Source organism: Sturnus vulgaris, chromosome 3 (genome assembly GCF_052056855.1).
Source record: "Sturnus vulgaris isolate bStuVul1 chromosome 3, bStuVul1.hap1, whole genome shotgun sequence".
NCBI classification, from domain to species: Eukaryota; Metazoa; Chordata; class Aves; order Passeriformes; family Sturnidae; genus Sturnus; species Sturnus vulgaris.
Window position 1 is genome coordinate 37,613,758 of NC_142245.1, and position 19,669 is coordinate 37,633,426.

Below are 19,669 nucleotides of genomic sequence, written 5' to 3' on the forward strand. Positions count from 1 at the left end.
TTTGCATGAAAAGATAAACACAGCCTACTGATCAGGTACTGTATCATGTAATCAATATGAACTACCCCTCAGCCCAGAGAAAATAACTCATAGAAGATCAAATGGGATCTTCCTGTGGAACACAGCCAGGAGAAGCATTTGTTAACCAAGTCATGAAAGGCAGACATTTGAATTGCCATATCCATTTCAGTTACTAGATTGTGTGGCCCTTGCAAACATTCAAACTTTTCAACCTTGGTGTCCAGTGACTGACCTCACAGAAAGCCAGCAGTATGTCAGAGAGGGGAACTGTGCCACCTTTGCAATCTGAATGGCAGTTCATGCAGATTAGTCAGTTCTGGGGTCAGTCTGGCTGGCTGGCTTGACCATGGTATGTATTACTAACTTGAAAGGAGCACTCTGATTCTTTGTGGCATTTAGGATACAGAACATATCACGACTTCAGTGCAAATGTATAAGAAATTACTTTTCTAAGTAAGTTGTAGGATTTTCAAGTTGTAGTAGTATACAAACTTCAGAAGTTATTAAAACATTCACATTCTCAGCACAATATATTTTATTATGGTGTAAAAAAGGAGAAAGCAGCAGTGTTGTAGTGCTTGTCAAAAACTGTCTCCATATTATCTGAGTGTACTTGCTCTGCAAGTTTCTTCCTTGTACAATTACTTAATATCATGTTTGCTTACAGAGTAAATTGTGCAATGCCTTTCTGTTGTCAGAAAAACAGAGAATGGTTTCTTGACGTAAAGCAAGTCCCTGTTCATAAGTATTTGAAATCTATGATACAGCTATGAAAAACTTGTTTTTCTATTCAGAATTAATGGTTCAGCTAGTAAATATTTCTGCTACCAGTAGAAATGAGTGTATCTACAATGCATTTCATTCATTCATTCATTCATTCATTCATTCATTCATTCATTCATTCTTTAATGGCTTCATTAAAAGACGGTAATTTTAATTAATGAATGAGGTGTTTATTGTGGGACTTTGATATCTGGGCTAAACTAAACAGTCATACTGTTCCAAGAAGCCAGGCCTCACTAATTTAAGCAGCACTGACTCAAGCAACTAGATACAGTGAGGCAAGCCCAAAGAGAAGCTCTAACAACTCTAGATGCAAATATAAAAGGAATTTCAAAGTGGATGATTTATATTATAACAATTAACCTAATCTGATATTACTCTGAGTCATTAGGAATAAAAATCCACAGCAGTCAGCCTACTTGCCTCATCATGGCAGTTGGCTCCAAACTTCCCAAGGAAATCAGAAGATGACTCTCAATATCAGTGGTTCTGACTTCCTTTTCACACAATAATTATTACAATATGCTTTGGTAAATTCACATCATGCATGATTCTTGAATGTCTAAAATTATTATTAAAGAGGAGCCTTTCCTAATGGCAGACAGGTTGTGTTTGTGATGATCCAAAATGTATTTTTATGCAGCACAGCTTATTACAGCCTGTTGAAATGCTTCCTTTCCCTTTTCCCTTTCCCTTTCTACCATACAGTAAGCCAGAGGGAAAGCAAAATCCCACTGGTGGTGGGAATGAAACCAGCCTTTGCCAGCAGTTAAAATACATGGAAGGGTGGCTATGTGCAGAGAGCTATAACATACCCTAAACTTCAACAGACCAAACAGAACACTTTAAGATTGCTCACATATTTACATGTGGTGTGGGCCTTAATAACTAAAGGCAATTTCTGAAGCGTGCCCAACGACAAAATGCAGGAATTGCTGAGAAATCTAGCAGCGGCGTCTGGGCGAAACAGCGCTACTCAGCTGGCTTGAAGCTCTTTTTTTCCCCCCAGGAAAAAAAAAACCTGAACTAGAACTCCGGACAAGGTCTCACCCGACAAAAGCAGTGCTAGAGTGCCCTCCGCTGGCACAGCTCAGGCAGGGGACAGGAAGGAGGCTGAAAGGAGGAGACCAACATCTTAATATTTGAGCAAACTCTAAGAAAAATCCAGAGTGTTTGGATCAGGTGGATTTCTTGATCCTTCACTACTCATGTATGACAGAGCATCCGGAAGAGCAACTCTTAAAAACCTACTCATACTTATTTTACATAGGCACGAGTAGAACATCTATCCTTTGTCTCCTTCAGTGTCTCTTTGATGTGAAATTCCATTTGGATCTCAGCTGGTCAGAAAATCCCTAGAAATGGAAATAATTACATCAAGTTTTCTTGTATTATCAAAATTATGTTTAAAAGTAGATAATGAATAATAATGAATGTATTTATAAATAGTCTACTGAAAGTAGAGAAGTTGAATTACTTAACTGTTTGTGTTCAGAGATAACAGTCAGAATCAGACAATGAGAAAATACAGAAAATATTTCCAAATAGTGAACAATATCTCATCTTTCCTAGGTACCAGCAGTGTCACAAAATTGTCTTCTGTTTCACATCAACCTACATGTATTTCACTTAGAAAATCATACAGCACATGCAGGGTCCAGTGCATGAAATAAGGAGAGACAGAACTAGTCACCCAGCTTGTCATGAATCCTCATTTGTCACTGCTCCTTTTTGGCACACTAATAAAATGTGCATTTGTGACTCATCTTATTGCATAATATTCTGTCATTAATTATCATTGTCCCAAGCTTCCTCCTCAAAGCTGATCCAGTGTGATATTTCATCTCTTTCTCTTTTGTCTCCTCCTTTACAGTGCCCTGAGGACTACTTCTTGTGTTTATCAAGAGGTACACTACTTCTGTGCCCCAAATCACCAAGTTTTGTTCTAGCAGTGTATGCTGTTGGTCTTATTAGGAGACAAATACTGAACAGCTTAAAATCCTATTTCAATAAATAAGAATTGCAATGAGGTAAGAGAAAGGTTTGCCTTAAGTGCAAGCAATTCCTTGACATGGCATTCTTTGTTGCCATGCCTTTATGTAGTTAAATAAAAGAAAAAAATAAAACCAAGGAAGCAAACAAATAAACCAGCAACTAAGAAAGGCTCCAGAGAGGGATCTGGACAGGCTGGATCAGTGGGCCAAGGCCAGTGGTATGCAGTTCAACAAGGCCAAGTGCTGTGTTCTGCACTTGGGTCCCAACAACTCCTTGCAGCATTATATGTTTGGAGAAGAGTGTTTGGAAAGATGCCTGGGAGAAAAGGACCTGGGGGTGCTGGTTGCCAGTGGCTAAACATGATCAAGTGTGTGTGCTCAGGGAGGCAAGAAGGCCAATGGCATCCTGGCCTGTATCAGCAATAGTGTGGCCAGCAGGACTGGGGCAGGGATTGTCCCCCTGTACTCAGCACTGGGGAGGATCTACCTTGAGTGCTGTGTCCAGTTCAGGGCCCCTCACTACAAGAAAGACATTGAGATGCTGGAGCACGTCCAGAGAAGGGCAACAGAGCTGGTAAAGGGTCTGGAGCACAAGTCCTGTAAGGAGTGGCTGAGGGAGCTGGGGGTGTTTAGCCTGGAGAAAAAGAGGCTCAAGGGTGACCTTGTTGGTCTCTATAACTGCCTGAAAGGAGGATGTGTAGCAAGGCAGGAGTCTGCCTCTTCTCCCAAATAACAAGTGCCAGGATGAGAGGAAACGGCCTCAAGCACCAGAGGAGGTTTAGATTGGCTAAAGGAAGAATTTCCTCACTGAAAGAGTGGTCAGACATCGGAACAGGCTGTCCAGGGAAGTGGTGGAGTCACCACCTCTGGAAGCATTCAAAAAGGTGTAGTTGTGGTTTAGTGGTGGACTTAGTAGTTTTAAGGGCATAGTTAGACTTGATCTGAAGCGTCCTTTCCAGCTTAAATGGTTGCATAATTCTATTATTTAATTATTTGAAATTTGTCCAATAGCAGACCTGTCCGGCGTCCTCCAGAGGGCAGTTTCCAGAAGCATCCAAAGCATCCCAACAACAATAGGGAACAGCACACTCATAGCAGTGTAATTAAATATAATAATAGAATCATGGAATGTCTCAAATTGTAAAGAATCCATAAGGATGAACAGATCCAACTCCCACCTCCTTGCAGGATTACCTAGAAATAAATCATATGACTAAAGCTCCTTGAACTCTGACAGGCTGGCTGTAACTGAGTAAAGAGAAAAAGACATCAGAAACTGAAAGAAGCCCATTGCAAAGGTCTTGTAACAAAGAAGTTTCATGTAACAGCTAAGAAAATGAAGCGCTCTTAACAGATGTTCTGACTGCTCACCTTTTAAAAGGGAAACTCTGACTATACAAGTATCCTTAGGGGCATTTTGTACTATCAAGACAATTTTTGATTTAAAAATAGGTTATGTGCAATTATACATGATTTTTTTTCCCCTGCTGCTGCAAGGAAACTGATAATTGTTGTAAAACGTCCACAGAGAACCTGAACCCAAATCATATTTCATATACATGCAAATTTGAGTGATCCTTGGATATGGCTATGTAGGAACTTCCAGCCATGTTCTCTCCATAAGAAACAGATCGGGTTTTATTCTTTAAAATTTTTTTGAGATGGACCTCTCAGTGATTTTCTTTAATGGGATATATATGAAAAAGAAGATTCCTTCTACAAATCAAACTACTGCTCTAATGCTATTTATGGGCCTGTAACTTTTCCAGTTTATAATACATTTATATTTATATCCCATTGCACTTAATGAGATCTATGTATGAAATAGAATTAAATATAAGTAGCACGAATGACACATTTAAGCCTCGAGATGCCAGGGAAAAAAAGTGTCCTCTCAGAAGAAATGTTGGTGTTGAATAGGGAGCAAAGGGATGGATTTACCCGCTACGCCTAAGTGGAGTTATCTGGGAGCTTTTCTGTAAAGTCATTGAACACAGGAAAAATGAGATCCCACTTTCTGATTCTTCAAAGCACAGACCACAACCAGAGCCAGTGTTTGTCTTCTTATTATAACAGGGAATGGCAACAACATCTCAAGTGTATTATTTTACAGCTTCTTTAGTGCTACATAGGTCACTCTGCAGGTCAGTCAAAAGCATGCCTTACAGCAAAAAAGAAGGAAGGAAGGAAGGAAGGAAGGAAGGAAGGAAGGAAGGAAGGAAGGAAGGAAGGAAGGAAGGAAGGAAGGAAGGAAGGAAGGAAGGAAAAGTTAGTTGGTTCGGCCCATCAGGAGGCGGAGCTTTGGCGCGAGTGGAAGTGACCTCACTCCCGGGCCAGCGCCGGGATCCAGTCAGCGCTGGAGCACCGGCGGCCAGTCCGGGCGCGCCTTGCGAGCAGCCAATGGCAGGGGCGGCGCCGCTTGTTGTCGCCCCGTGAGGCGGCTGCGCCCTGGGCTCGGTGTCGCCGCCGCCGCAGGAGGGACCCGGGAGGCCCCAGGCCCCGGCACCCGCTCGCCTCTCGCCGGCCCCGCAGCCCCCGCGGAGGGCGGGGAGATGCAGCCCCCGGGCGCTCAGCAGCCGCCGCTCTACGCGCCCAGCAGCGGGGACTTCACCTTCGTCTCCTCGGCGGACGCCGAAGGTGAGCGCGGGGCCGCGGGCAGGGCCGCGCTCGCTGTCCCGAGGCAAGGCCCCGGGGGAACGGGCTGTCCCCGGGCCGCAGAGACCGGAGGGGCCTTCCTTGCCCTCCTTGCCGCCGCCCCCGCGGTTGGTGTCGTGGCTGGGGGCGGAGCGGGGTGGCCGAGGTGGCCGCTGCCCTGGGGCCGCTGCCGCGGGTGCGCCCGCCGCCGTGTCCGCGTCACGGGAGCAGCACCAGCGTGGCAAAGGCGGCTCCGATTCCCGGCTTCTCTGAAAGCCGGAGCCGAGCTACGTGACACAGCCGTGACCACTGTCACTGCCTGCTCCTCTGGCTCCCGTGTTGCTGGAGGCCCACTTCGTTGTCTTACCGAAGACTGTGTCGTATGTTCACGTTTGCTGTAATGCTGTGCCAAAGCGTCTGCACCGTGTCTCATTGCAGCACAGTCACGAAGGAGAAAAACAAGCTGTAATGTAATTTAGGGGGTGACGTGTGGCCTGCTGTCAAACTGCTCCGCAAATAGCAGTGGTGTACCAGCATGCTGTGAAGATGTGCCCTCAAACTTCAAAACTGAACATACAGGAGACAACATCAAGCAAACTTTCTTTGTTGGAGAATGATTTTTTGGTCTCTCCCTATTTAAATAACAAGGATTCTACTTTAGTTACTCTTATAATTGTGACTAGGGAATTGTATAAATCCTTACCCGTGTGTCCCACCCTGGAAAAGAATTGCTGAAATGCAGAAATGACTATAGAATACCTGTTCTTTAGGGAACTTCACAGTCCTTCTGAAAAGAAATGCAAGTCAACAGTACAGTCGTGGCTGTGGGTTTTTTTGTTGCTGAGGGTTTTTTGACTGGTTAGTTTTCCTTTGTTTTGTTTTTTCTTCACCTTGGCCTGAAAAAGGATCCATGTACCTCTGAGCAGAAGCTCTCTGCTTCTTCCCTGGAAGTGTTTGTTGGGCAATGCTGAACCCAATCCAGTAAAGCCACCTTTCTGGTCGGTTGTGTTGAATCACACTTGGCTCCATGTTTTTTATGGATACAAGCAAGGTGTGATCTCCTGACTGTTCAAGTGTAGTCCTGTCCTCAAAGTGCTGGATGGACCTACCATAGCAAAGAATAACATAAGCAAAATTAAACATCTTGATGTTTTAAAATTAAAATACTACACATTGCATTCTAATTTGTGCATGTTTCCCAAATCTCAATCCATATGAAAAAATAAAAATTAGCTGTTTTGTTTCCCCATCTTATTTCTGTGGGATGTACAGCTGTATGGAAGGAAACTGGAGAGATGTTCACAATTAGGTCACCAAACACAGTAGAAAGAGCAGACTGCTCTGGGTTTTGCCTCTTGTACTGTTTTTTTTTTTTTAAATTTAGAGTCAAGACTGTTTTGAAAGCTGGTTTTCGACAATGCTGCGTTGAAATGAAATCTGAGAGACCCTGATTTTGCTTCTATGGTGTTCAGCCTGAGACATGGCAGTGAAGGCACCCAGACTTTCACTAGGAGCCATCAGTGTCATCAGTCCTTCATGGCAGATTTTCCAGTGCCCAGTTGCCCCGCAGTTAAAAATCTCATTCAAAGCAGCCTGCAGAAGAGGAGGTGACCAATCCCTTTTCCTCTAGGTTTCTGCAGCATTGTCTTACAAAACAGACCTAAGATCATGTTAATAGATTTTATAATTCAAAAGTGTGGTTGCAGGTATTCATCGACTGCTAAGAGGAGTCTTGGTAAATACAACTTGTGTGGAAGTTCCCGTGCCTCAGGATGGATTGTTAGCAGTCCCTGAGAAAGGAGAAATACATGGCTGGTTGGACTGCTATGTTTACTTCTTTGGACAGCTGCATGTATGCACAGAGTAGCAAGAACCTCTCCTGGCTGAAAGGTGTTATGTTGTAGCAGAAACAAATATTTCTTAAAGACAGAAGGGTCCCATAGTCAAGAGAAAACTTCAGAGGCTTCAGATTGATGCCCAGACATTAAGATTTTTCATTTTTCCTCCCTCTGTAAACAGCAGAGGAAGGCTTTGCTTGAGTCTGGTGAGAATGGTGTATGCGTGCTGAGACTGGGAAGAGCAAAGAGAAATTCCTGCTTTAAGTTACAGTGATCCTTAGAAGGGTCCTGTGCAGATGATGTTCCAAGAATCAAAAGATCAGTAACTGTCACGATTATGAAACAGTTGAAAAGCATTTATGGAGAAACTTGAATGAGTGGCCTAGAAAGCTGATCTGGGAAAGAGAATTCCGTTGAAATAATTGTGATACTGAATGATCAATGAACACTTAAGACATGTCTGCTGAAGACATTGAGATTCTGTCACTGTACAAATTTTGTTTCTGTAACACTAATATTTCCAAAGAGGATGTTGCAAATGTAATCTACAAATATGGTCTGACGTGCCTCTGTGAGTATGTTTCAGAAATACTTGCTATAGTTAGATGGGAGATTGTGCTGAGGAACTTTAATGTGTGAAAAACACACAATGATGAAAAGGCAAAAAAATATTTTCTTAATCTCTCAATATATTTATAGTAAGCTTGTACAAAATATTTACACATTTCTGTTTGGATTTTTCTTTTTTAGCAGATAATGGAAATCCATTATTTCATAAGGGAATAATTATTCCCTTCTTATATATTTTTTTTCTTCAAGTTTCTTCATTTATTTTCCTATACTATTTTTTCTTTTCCATAACTGAATAAAATGGGCAAAAATGTAATATTTATTGGTGATTTTGCCAAAACCATAGATAAACATAGGTAAATTGCTCTTTGTTTTGTTTAGTACTGTGGTAGAGAAATATCATAGTGTATCAAAGAGAACTTATATTACTTCTTATTGTCTAGAGCCTAAGGATCTCTGATAGCACTTTTTCTCTAACATTTTCAGCTGCCTTGAAGGCAGGCTACAAATTAAAGCATCTTCAAATGTTTTTATTTTATGAAAAATTTGACATAAAAGCAGAGAGTGGTTTTGGCTAAAACAACGCCACTATTAAAAAATGGGCACCAAAACGGGTAGAGTATGATCAGAAAAATATTGTAAATAATCCACAATTTATAGCATGATGAGACTCTCATTAGTTCCTCCTTTTGTGCCTTTAAACACTTAATGATAAAGCACAAGTAGGAGCCTTTCTGCTATACCACAACACTGTGTCATAAAAGTCCCATCTAACAGCTAAAACCTGGTATTTGAGACCTAACCCAACTTTGTTACTGTTACAATAAAACCACAAGTACACTTTCTAATTATGTATCTGTGAAAGTATAATTTTATTTTGTATCTTTGAATGTTTTACGGTGATGACCAACATATGTAGCTTCATATATTTGTTGTTTATCTTCCAGTACTTTTAAAATTAAATGGCTTTTGGCAAGACATAAAAAGGTCTATCTTTTTCTCCCTTTTTCTTTAGATCTTAGTGGTTCCATAACAACTCCAGATGTTAAGCTAAATCTTGGAGGAGAATTCATCAAAGAATCTACTGCGACTACATTCCTAAGACAGAGAGGATATGGCTGGCTTCTGGAAGTGGAAGATGATGACCCAGAAGATAACAAGCCACTTCTGTATGTTGTAATTATTTTTGGGTATCTTATCTTTATTAGCTGTGTAGAGAAAACAAACAACTTCTAATCTCTGATTGTCCCACAGCCTTGTGCTGTGACTAGAATTCTCTTTGACAAATTCCTTGACTAACGAGTGTTTTCTGGTGCAAGAATGGAAACATTGTTTCTCATTATGGATTTTAATCTCCGTTAAGTGTAAAGCTTATATGGCTTTTCTGCTTTCATCTGTTGATCTTGTAATGGTTTTTAAAAAATGACACTCAATTCTTTGTATATTTTGCATTCATGTTTCTTGATGTTGTGAAAGAATCAAAGACTAAGACAACCATGTGGGAAGATTCCCGTTAAGTGAATCTCAGTCAATTCTGTCAGTTATTCTGAAGCAAAAGCGTTGTGAATCATGGTTAGTACAGCAGGGATGTTAGAACCAAGGCAGCAAAAACTTTGTAATTTTAGATGCTGCTTTTTACTATAAAGCTAGATTAAAAAGGTGCTAGTGCTGAGGGACAATAATGTCCTTAAAACTGAAAGTCTCCTATTCCCTGTTCTGTTCACAGAGAGGTGGTTGGCTGAAATAAGTTTGTATCTTAAGGTTACTACACTGAGTCAGGCAGCCTGGTCCTTGTTTCACACTTCAGCATATTCATTCTCAGTGTTTTCCTGTGAATTAAACATAATGATGCTTTAAAAAGTTGGAGTGAGACAGAGAACTCAGATATGACTGTTGGGAGACAACAGATGTCTGGAGAGGTTAATAGTGACATTGATACTTGGGAAGTGGTTTAAATTAAAGTGTGCAGAAGTAGCTCCTTGTGTGAATAAGTCTGTTTTGTAGACATCAAACTTTTAATTAAGAAACAGAGTGGTGTAGTGAGGTGACAACATAGAAATTCTGACTTTTGTGTAATTTTGTTGTTTTGATTATTCCCAGAAACGTGTCATAATGAATTCTTGCAATCTGAATCCTATTAAGGATTGAAAGAACAGTAGCCTGCTAAGGGAAGTTCACAAATGCAGTGCTACTGTGCAAATGTGTTGTTCAATAAAGTGAGATTATTTTTTTTCACTGTTTCATTGGGCAGCCTTGCTCCAGACACTTGTTTCCTGATACAGCTACCATCACTTTCAGGTGAGGTAGCTGTCAGCTTCGTGCAAAAGACAATTTATTCATATGAGAAACTGTCAGAAGACCTAGCCAACGAGAAATAAGTACTTCCGTACAGAAAATACTTCTGCTACATAGTCTTCAGAGTAAAGTATAGGTCTTGCTACATCATTTTTAGACAAATGAAGTCAAATAGATGCTTCTAGTCTATTCCTTAGATTCAGATATGATTAAAAAACAATTTTTTTTACTTAGTCACCAGTTAGTAATACCACTCCTGAAGCAGTTTTAGTAATAATAATTTAAAAATTGCCTTGGGGGACTGAATTAGCAGTATTAATTTTTTTCTCTTTTTTTTGTTAAAGAGAAATTGTGGTGAATCATGTCTTTGCATTTATTTCTCACTTCAGCTTTTTTGAATAAAAAGACAAAATATCAAGGCCATGGACAAAACTTTCAAAAGTGGACCAAGGATATATTTCTACATTTTTCTTCACTGTGTTCTTAAATGTAGAGCAGTATATCTGCTGGAAGTGTCTTGCAACTCTCCAGAGCTCCTCAGTTATGACTGAAGTTCTGCACATAAAGAACCCCATTAGGCTAGGACAGTCAGAGTAACATGTACCAGCTTAGAGTCCTGGGCAGAAGAGTCTTCTGGCCAATTTGTATCTGCTTGTGGAGAGTTTGTAACAGGAAGCAGAGAAGGCAATGAGAGAAGGGGAAGATCTGTTGATACATATTGCTGCTAGTCCAAGTGACTTCTATTTATTTTGCCCAGTGGAAACAAGACAGAAATTAAACAATAGGCATAAACTGGTCTATTGAAAACTACTGTTCTTGAAGGGAGCTAAACTTCATTTTCTTTTAAAAAGTTGGTTTTATGTGATGTATTTGGAATTGTTTAAGATTAGTGAATGTAATTGTATTCTTTCTTGTGGAATTTGAAATAAAATATTTTCACAGTGAGTGTGCTCATGGCAAACTGCCTGGCATAGGAATACACAGACATTCTTTATGTATGCATGTCTTTGACCTGTAGTTACAATGATACGAATGTGTCACTTGTCCTAGTGTGTCTGAAAAATAGATGTCCTATCTTAATGCAGACTCTCAGGGTATCACAGAATCATAGAAAGGTTTGGGTTGGAAGCAACCTTAAAGATCATCCAGTTCCACATCCCCTGTCTTGGGCAGGAACACCTTTCACCAGTCCAGGTTACTCAGAGCCGCACCTAGCCTGGTCTGGATATGCTGTGTATGTTTTCTCTTCTCAGTCATGTAATCTGTTTGTGAGAAATTAAAAATTCTGTGTCCCACCAGTTACTGAATGCTGCATGAAGGTATGGTGTTGCTTTACTGCAGACAAACTGTTCCTTTGCCAGTCGTGGTTTCAGAAAGCCTTGTGAGGAGACTTGCTCTATAAACCTACTGTTTGCCCCTGTACTTATGTTTTTTAGCTCTGTTTCATTCCTGTGGTGTATAGTAATGCTCACTTGCTTTACAATTTCAGGGAAGAACTCGACATTGATCTGAAGGATATTTACTACAAAATTCGATGTGTGTTGATGCCTATGCCATCTCTTGGGTTCAATAGGCAGGTAGTGAGAGACAATCCAGACTTTTGGGGTCCTCTGGCAGTTGTCCTCTTCTTCTCAATGATTTCATTATATGGACAATTTAAGGTAGGTATAAATCTTCTGCCTAAAAAGAAATCTGAACTAAATTTGGGGATGTGATTGCTAAGCAATTTGCATTCTTACGTAGGTAGAAAGTCTTTTTTTTCACATACTAATGTGGGGCATTTCAAGTGCTGTTTTTCAAGTTAATATGTAGAAAGACAGCAGTTAGGAATGTATTAAGTAGCCCACGGGTAAGTTAATCATGATGAAATGTCAGGTTTGTTTTTATACAGTAAAACAAAGGAAAGATGTGGTTTCTAGAGGAACCAGATTGATACTAATGGGTTTATAGTCATGTTAGTGAATCTTTCCATTTTAATTGTAACCTTTTGTTAACTTACTTTTTATTGCTAAAAAATGTTAGCGAAAAGCATTTGTTAGGATGCCATGAATTCTAATTTCCTGACAAATAAAGCTGCTTATTTAATTTATACTATATGACCCCTGTTATCTGGTATATTTAATCTTCATTCGTGACGTTTGCTATTTTGTCATCCCTGCTCAGTTTAACTTTCCTCTGGTCAATAGACTTTTTCCATAATTCCTTTTGAACTCCAGGGTGAATAGTACTCAGAGGCATTGTACATATTTAATTGACTTCTATAAACACTGTTAGTGTTTTTCTTTATGTTCTGATTAAAATAGTGTTATCATTTATAATAACAATTTGAATATAAGCCTATGTCCTCCTGCATTGGAAATCTTTATGACTAAATATGTGGTTACAGTTGTTTTAAATGTGACCAAGTATGGCAGTAAGCCATATGTAAACCAGCAGAATGTGCTTATGCAAGGATTCTTGTGAATGGTGGGATAAAATCATTCCCTTTGGGACCTCTGGCTTCCATATGGTGTACCAAATGCTGACTAAGAATTTGCTCTCAGTATCTTGTCTCTATGAAGCTTGAAGTGAGTAGACTAAACCACTTTATTGTTCAAGGCTTCTGGGTGGATCACTCACCTGTCTCTTTGGCAAAGCAAGGACCATTCCTTGACCCTGTGACAAATGAATCACCTCCTGCAGTTTGTGTACCTCCTGTACAGCAGCACTGGGTCTGATGTTTCTTAGGAACAATGGGTTTACCATATGGATCCAATATGCTGTATATGTATGAGGAGGGCAAGCTAGCAGCCAGAAACAGGATGACTGACAGCAGCTGGACTAGATGAACCCAAAGGTGGGCTCTAAACTGGAGAGAGATGAGCACTTCTACTCTAAGACTTTAATCTGGTCCTCTTCTTTTAGTCAGTGAAGAAAAACAGGAAGTAAAAGGAGGCTATGTGCTATTTTCACAAATAGTATAAAGCCACTATTTTTTTTTTGTGCTGCTGTGATTTTTACCTGGCTTTTCCAATTTCATTCTTCTGGAAATAAGGAACTTTTAATTAAGCAAAGTATTGAACTGAGCACTGAGATAATTTTTTTTAAGTTCAGTCATGTATGTTTGGAAATACAGAGACTGGACTTAGACTGTTGTTTCCTTCTAAAAAGGTGTTTCAGAAAAGAGAGCTTTACTTCTAGTCTTCTCAGTGGCTCAACACCAAAACCAGCTAAGTTAATTTGAAGGTTCTTTTTAGAATGATTTTAGGATTTCTTCTGTAGTGTAAGAGCAGAACTATGAGAGAAGCAAGAAAAAATAATTATAGACTTGGTCCCAGGAATCTGAGGCTCTTTATTAAGTTGTCATCATCATCAAGTTCCACTGAGAATTAAAGTCCTATGTCTTCTGAGCATTCTCAGTTTGAGTAAAAAAGGATAAAGTGGCATCTTTATAAATGAAAGAAGGAGAATTCCAACTCCTTGTATTGGTTGGGCTGACTTAAAAACTGTCTGAGCCCTTATTTTGTAATTGGTGGGAAGTGAAGACATTTAGGGTAGTTTTAACTCAACTTCCTATTCCTGTTACAATACTTACAGAATACATTGCATGTGCATTCTGTGTACACCAGATTTACCATTAACGCGATTCTGTAAATGTAACTCTTGAACTTAATTTGCTAATTACACTATGATACTAAACACTATTCTTGCCACAATTCAGAAGTCAATTTTGCGTAATAAAATCCTTGACTGCAGTGAAAGCAATTATGGAAATGGATTTTCCTTTTTCACAATGACAATTACTCATATAAATGAATTGGTTTTTATCTTTCAAGGTTGTTTCTTGGATTATAACTATTTGGATATTTGGATCCTTGACAATTTTTTTACTGGCCAGAGTTCTTGGAGGAGAAGTAAGTACCTGTGTGGGAAAAGGATGTAGAGAGAGGTGATGTAAAGTCTCTTGATGATGTTTTTCAGCAGTAGTTGGGTTTTCATAGTGCTTGGGTTTGGATCTTATAGCCAGCTATGAATGGCTGCAGGTGCTAAGTGTAAAGTAACGTTTCAGGTTTTCAGTCTCCAAAATGAAGTTTAAAATACAGAGATTGTCAGCTAATCTCTTGGTGCAATGGCTGGTATGCTTGGAAGGGATAAACAGTTGGGAAATTTCTGCTGTGAATCCCAGAAATTCTAACAGCTTCCTGTGATCCTGAACTGAAGTCCATTCTTGAGGGAGAAATGCTTTCAAGTTTTTGGTCACTGGACTAAATGGACTAAACTTTTGGTTTTTTTTTAATGGGAGGCTAACAGCAGTTTGATGTCCTTGTATGTAAAGCACCTGCCAGTGTTTGTTTTCATCCATGGCCTGAAAGCAGTTGAAACCCATTAAAGTATGAAAGTTAGAGCATTTCTCAACTGCAAAGCCAACTGGAGTTGTGGCCTGCATCCCTTCCTCCAGCTGCTTGCACCAGCAGGGTTGGAATAGCTGCTTGAGCTGTTTACAGATTGACTGATTAAGTGATTCAGGTGTAAACAACAAAATATTACTTAGAGCAAGGCCCACAGCTGCAGTGGAACAGTCAGGAGGATAAAACTTCTTAAAATGGATCTGCAGCAAAAAATGCATTGAACTGTGTTGTGAAGAACTAAATAGTCAGTGATGCTTGATTTTTATACTTTTGCTATGGATATTCCATTAATGATGAACCAGTGTTGCAGAAGTCCTGTGTTATTTATTTAAACTTTCCTTTTAATCATAATTGCTAAAGTCTTCTTGTGTGAATGCTGCTTTAAAATAAAAAGTTCTTGTAAATGTAATTGCATGGTATTTCTGCATTTCAACACAATCGAGATGCCCTTAAATCAGTCTGGTTTATGTCTCAAAATGGAAAATTACCAGATGTATAAAGTGGAGAAGAAGTACAGGTTTGCAGAGCTTGTCATGAAGTATCATCATCCACAAGAAAATGCTTACAAGATGCCACTACTTTCTTTTCCTGTTAAATCCAAGAAGCCTAGCTGTGCACAGAAGCATCTCAGACCATAGCAGGGGAAAATCAGACATTTCCTTCTGAAGCTAAAAGTAGTTATGGAAGTACTTGGAACAACTCTATTCTAGATAATCATAATAAAATGAAGCTGGAAGTCAGAATTCTGTACCTTACAGGGATCAAGTTTTAAGTCTTCCACTGACACCAGAAACATTCATGTGCTTTATGTGTTTATTTATGTATCATGGATATGAGTATGTTGATGCAGAAAATTATGTCTTTGCTGCTTTTGATAACCAGGACTACAGCTGGTCCATGAGAGGTCTGTTGCAGTTCTATGCTCCTGGGTATGATATGTAAATGCTTCGTTTGAAAGTGATCATTTAAAGTGTTTTGGGGAAAAAAAAAGACAACGTATTTCTAATTTTAGGATTTAGCATACAAAACCAATTTTTACACTAGCAAGCCTGCTTTAGCTGAAATTTCATGAGTATAACACATCATAATAATTTTTCATAGTGTTATTACAAGAACAAATTGTATTTGGTGACAGAGATTGAGTACTGAAAAGCTTATTTTTATGTGCTTGAAAATTTCAGGTTGCTTATGGCCAAGTTCTTGGTGTAATAGGATATTCCCTACTTCCCCTCATTGTCATAGCACCTGTACTTTTGGTGGTTGGATCATTTGAAGTTGTTTCTACTCTAATAAAAGTAAGTTCATATCATCTATTGAGAATTTAGTTATTTTTAAGTCACTTTCTTAATATTCAAGTAATCTGCTCAGGAAAATCATGTGTCAAAATTTTCAGAACTACAAAGTGAGCTTTGCAGTCCTTTTGGTTAACACGGTGGAAAGTGAATGTGGTTTTAAATGCTCCATTTGAGTGCTTGGGGATATACAGTGCTGTTGCTATAACAGCACCTGTTGTTACTAGAGTAGCTTGTATTTTGTATTTTGCTGTGCTCTAATAGTTGCATTACAAAAAAGATGGGATTCTCATTTTGAGACGAGAATGCATAATTAAACCTCAGAATGAAGAATCTGAAAATAAGCTGTTCTCTCCCTTCCCCCATCATCCAGATTATTTTTAGTCACTGCAGCATGAATATGACGTTAGTCATTGTTCTGAGACCTCCCCATAGTGGTAGCAGTACAAAGCTCTCCATACCCTTTGCAGAGAAGGTAAGGATTGATCTGATTTGGAGATGGGGAGTGTAAGGCACAAAGAATAACCTGCCTGATACCACCTGCTGCTGGACACCTTTTATGGAACCAGCAACATTCCCTAAAAGATCCCAGAACAGCATAACACTCTTGAACACTTCCAGTACTTCTTAAAACCCCTTTAGGTAGCCTTTGACGTTACTGCAGAGGCTGGGAAAGTTAACTGATAAAATTCTGTTATAAGCTAAGCTGTACACTTTCTGGAGGTTTGCTCTGTTGATTTCATTATTTTTGTCCCTTTAGCTTGCTGGCAAACAGTATAATTGAAGTACAACTAAAGTGTATGATAAGTAACAAAATTGCTGTATTTGAGATTTGATAATCTGTGATTACTGATAAATGATAGAATGTAAATCATTAACTTTCCAGTTAACTAATATATAACTTCAAAATAAATATATGTTCATGAAACCTCTGTTATTTGATTACTACTAACAGCCTTATGTTGACTTCAGGGTGAATCTCTGCCAGGTTCTTGTCTTTGTACCACTAGCATGAAAATGCATTACAAACCTCAAATGGCCAAAACTTCTTGGGCTGTGACAACTGCTATTTCTTATGGCTGACTCTGTGTTATACTGAGAAAAGTGGTTTTTACTGTGGTATTTGGATAGACTTTGTTGTGGTGTCAGCTAAGACTGTTCATCTTCTTTTTCAGTTGTTTGGAGTCTTTTGGGCTGCATACAGTGCTGCATCATTACTAGTTGGAGAAGAATTCAAGACAAAGAAACCCCTTCTAATTTATCCAATCTTTTTATTATACATTTATTTTCTGTCCTTGTATACTGGGGTGTGATCTAGTGTAAGATGTGGCCAGAAACCATATTTCAGTCACTTGCAGACTGGTAGTGTGTAAGATTAAGAAGGCTGGAGATAATACAAGTGACTGTTTTGTATCCAGTTGTCAAGATGTTTTAAGATGGAAGAGCATATTTGTGTATATTATTTAATGAAGCAATTGTAGCTATATAGATTTGTATCAAAGTTCTAGGTTTGTTTAAGACTCTTCAGATTTTAATGAACAAAATAAAAGAACCTTGTGTTTTATAACAAAGCGTAGCAAAACTGCAGTTCAATACCTGTGCCAAAAGCACTGGGACCAGATTACTATATTCAAGAATTAAAAATGAGAAGTTAACTGTTAACAATCTCAAAGTGCAATTTTTCTTTTGAGCTTAAACACAGCTGGCTTTTTTTGGCACAGCAAATTCTGTAGATAATATATATTTATGAAACAGTCCTGATTGTTCACAGAATAGTCTGTATAATCAAGATCCAAGAAGATACTACTTTTAATTTAGTGCCTCAATTACTGTGATTTGGCTGTTGAGTTTTTATAAATTCCAATTTCTTTTCAAAACATGTATATACTGTGTATTTTGTATCTATGGCTTGTGTGTACCGTAAGTACTCCTTGGTTAAGGATGTATATTGGGTTTTTAAAAATTGAAGATACAAGTATTTGAAGTTTTCATTTACTATCTCTGACCAAAGGAGCAAGATATTTACTGTATGACATAATTAATTAAAGTGCATATTTAGAGAATCAAATTATTTTACTTAAAAGTATAAATTTACAGAGAAATGGGTGAACACCTTTCTCAACTCTAGTGCTGGCCTAATGTTGGAGAAAAAAAAGATGATCTATCAAATTTGTGTGATCTTTAAACAATGTTATTTTATGATGACAAAATAAAAATACTGCTTCCCTAACTATGTTTTACAACATCTTGCTCTGTTTTGCTTTTAATAGCATGGTATTTAACATGCATCCTTTTTTTATTTTTTTTTAATTTTCACTAACACTATTAATCCCTTGTAAAGAGAAATAGGAAAGATTTGGAAGGCCAGATTCTCCCTCCACTAAATGAGGCAGAGTTACAGCCTTAGTAACAGTTAGAGTCTTGCTAATTTTGACTCTCCAAGGATTATGTAATAATGTGATGACATGTTAAATATTTCCTGTGTACTGTGTTGATTGCTTATATAATGGTCCTTATGGTAATATTTCTTCACAAGGGAAGTCCACTGAAGTTCACTTTGTATGGTACTAACGTAGGCATTTGCAATCTTCAGGATTCAGTATCAACATATAGCTCTGAAGGTTTGTTTTTTTTTTTTCTGCAACAGAAAAAAGCATTTCCCATTCTCCCCCCTTACCCCCCCATCCTTTTTTTTTAATGCTACAAATAAAAATCAGCCATGACAAGGTAATAGCAAGGGCACTCTTGGGTCCCTGATGGACATATTTCTATATCAAAACTGTAGTTTTTCAGCTTTTTAGACTGTGGAACTAGCCAGCTTGGTAATTTATTTTTACCAGTCATTACTGATGCAAAATACATAAATAAATTCCAGCTCTCCCACAAACCTTTAGCTTATTCAGTCTGCTTTCCTGGCTGATACTTGTGTTGGTTTTAAACAGAACCACTTGAAGTTAGTGCTGGACATAAATTGTAGTGTAATATTTGAGCTTGTAATATATAAAAAGAGAAAAATTGGTAGAATGATTGACTTTTCACCCGATTTTTGATTCCTGAGTAAGTTGTGGTGGAATTAATGCAAAGTGGTACTAAATCAATTTATACCAGCAGCAGCTAATTCCTTACCTAGAAGTGTTTTGAGAGCATTCATACTCCATTCTATTAAAAAAAAAAGGAAGTTACATTGTATTAAAAAAGAAGTTACATTGTATTTAAAAAAAAGGCATATTAGCTTTGGAATCTTTCATACTAATCTGGTTTTACTTCTTATTTTCATTACTTATATTTCTTTTTCTAACAGGAATATCCAACTATTATTATAAGACTCCACCCAGCCTCTGTGAATCTGTTGAACTTCTGTCCCCACAAAGGTGAAGGGCAGGAACACATTTAGGTTACCAGGCTGTCAGACAGCTTTAAGCTTAGTTCCTGTTTGCCTAGTTCATGAGGTGTTCTGTGCATCTCAACTGACTATGAATATCGAAAGGATGCAAGAATGTTCTGTTGAATCTCCAAATACCTCCCTTTCCAGTAATGCTCTGTGAAATTTATAGTTGGAATTTTAACTGTTCCTTTCCACAGACTTGGCACATGTGTAATATGCAATGTAGATATGCACTTAACATAGTACATATTTTGTACCCAATTGCAGATTTGCACCTTTTAATCTCAGTATCTTTAGGGTCACTTTTTGCATATGTTGTGCAAGAAACATACAAACAGCTCTCAAATTACTCTGATAGTTTGTAATAACTTTGCATTCAACAAACTCATATTTTTAGATGAGGTATGTGTGTAAATACAAGATGTATTTTATAAAAAATTTGAATTAAACTTGTTTACAGAATGTATGA

The 19,669-nt window shown here is 38.5% G+C and overlaps 1 protein-coding gene across 2 annotated transcripts; it reads left to right on the forward strand.

Annotated features, from left to right (window-relative positions):
* Window positions 1-5,088: 5,088 nt before the first annotated feature.
* YIPF4 (Yip1 domain family member 4) lies at window positions 5,089-18,045 on the forward strand. Of its 2 annotated transcripts, none has more exons than XM_014876502.2 (6): window positions 5,089-5,435; window positions 8,856-9,009; window positions 11,625-11,796; window positions 13,951-14,028; window positions 15,705-15,818; window positions 16,991-18,045. In XM_014876502.2, the coding sequence occupies exons 1-6, from the start codon at window positions 5,351-5,353 to the stop codon at window positions 17,126-17,128; spliced, it is 741 nt and encodes a 246-aa protein (XP_014731988.1). In that variant the 5' UTR covers window positions 5,089-5,350; the 3' UTR covers window positions 17,129-18,045. The 2 variants fall into 2 exon arrangements, with proteins under 2 accessions (XP_014731988.1, XP_088017502.1); XM_088161376.1 differs by having other exon boundaries at window positions 5,371-7,841.
* The last annotated feature ends 1,624 nt before the right edge of the window (window positions 18,046-19,669 follow it).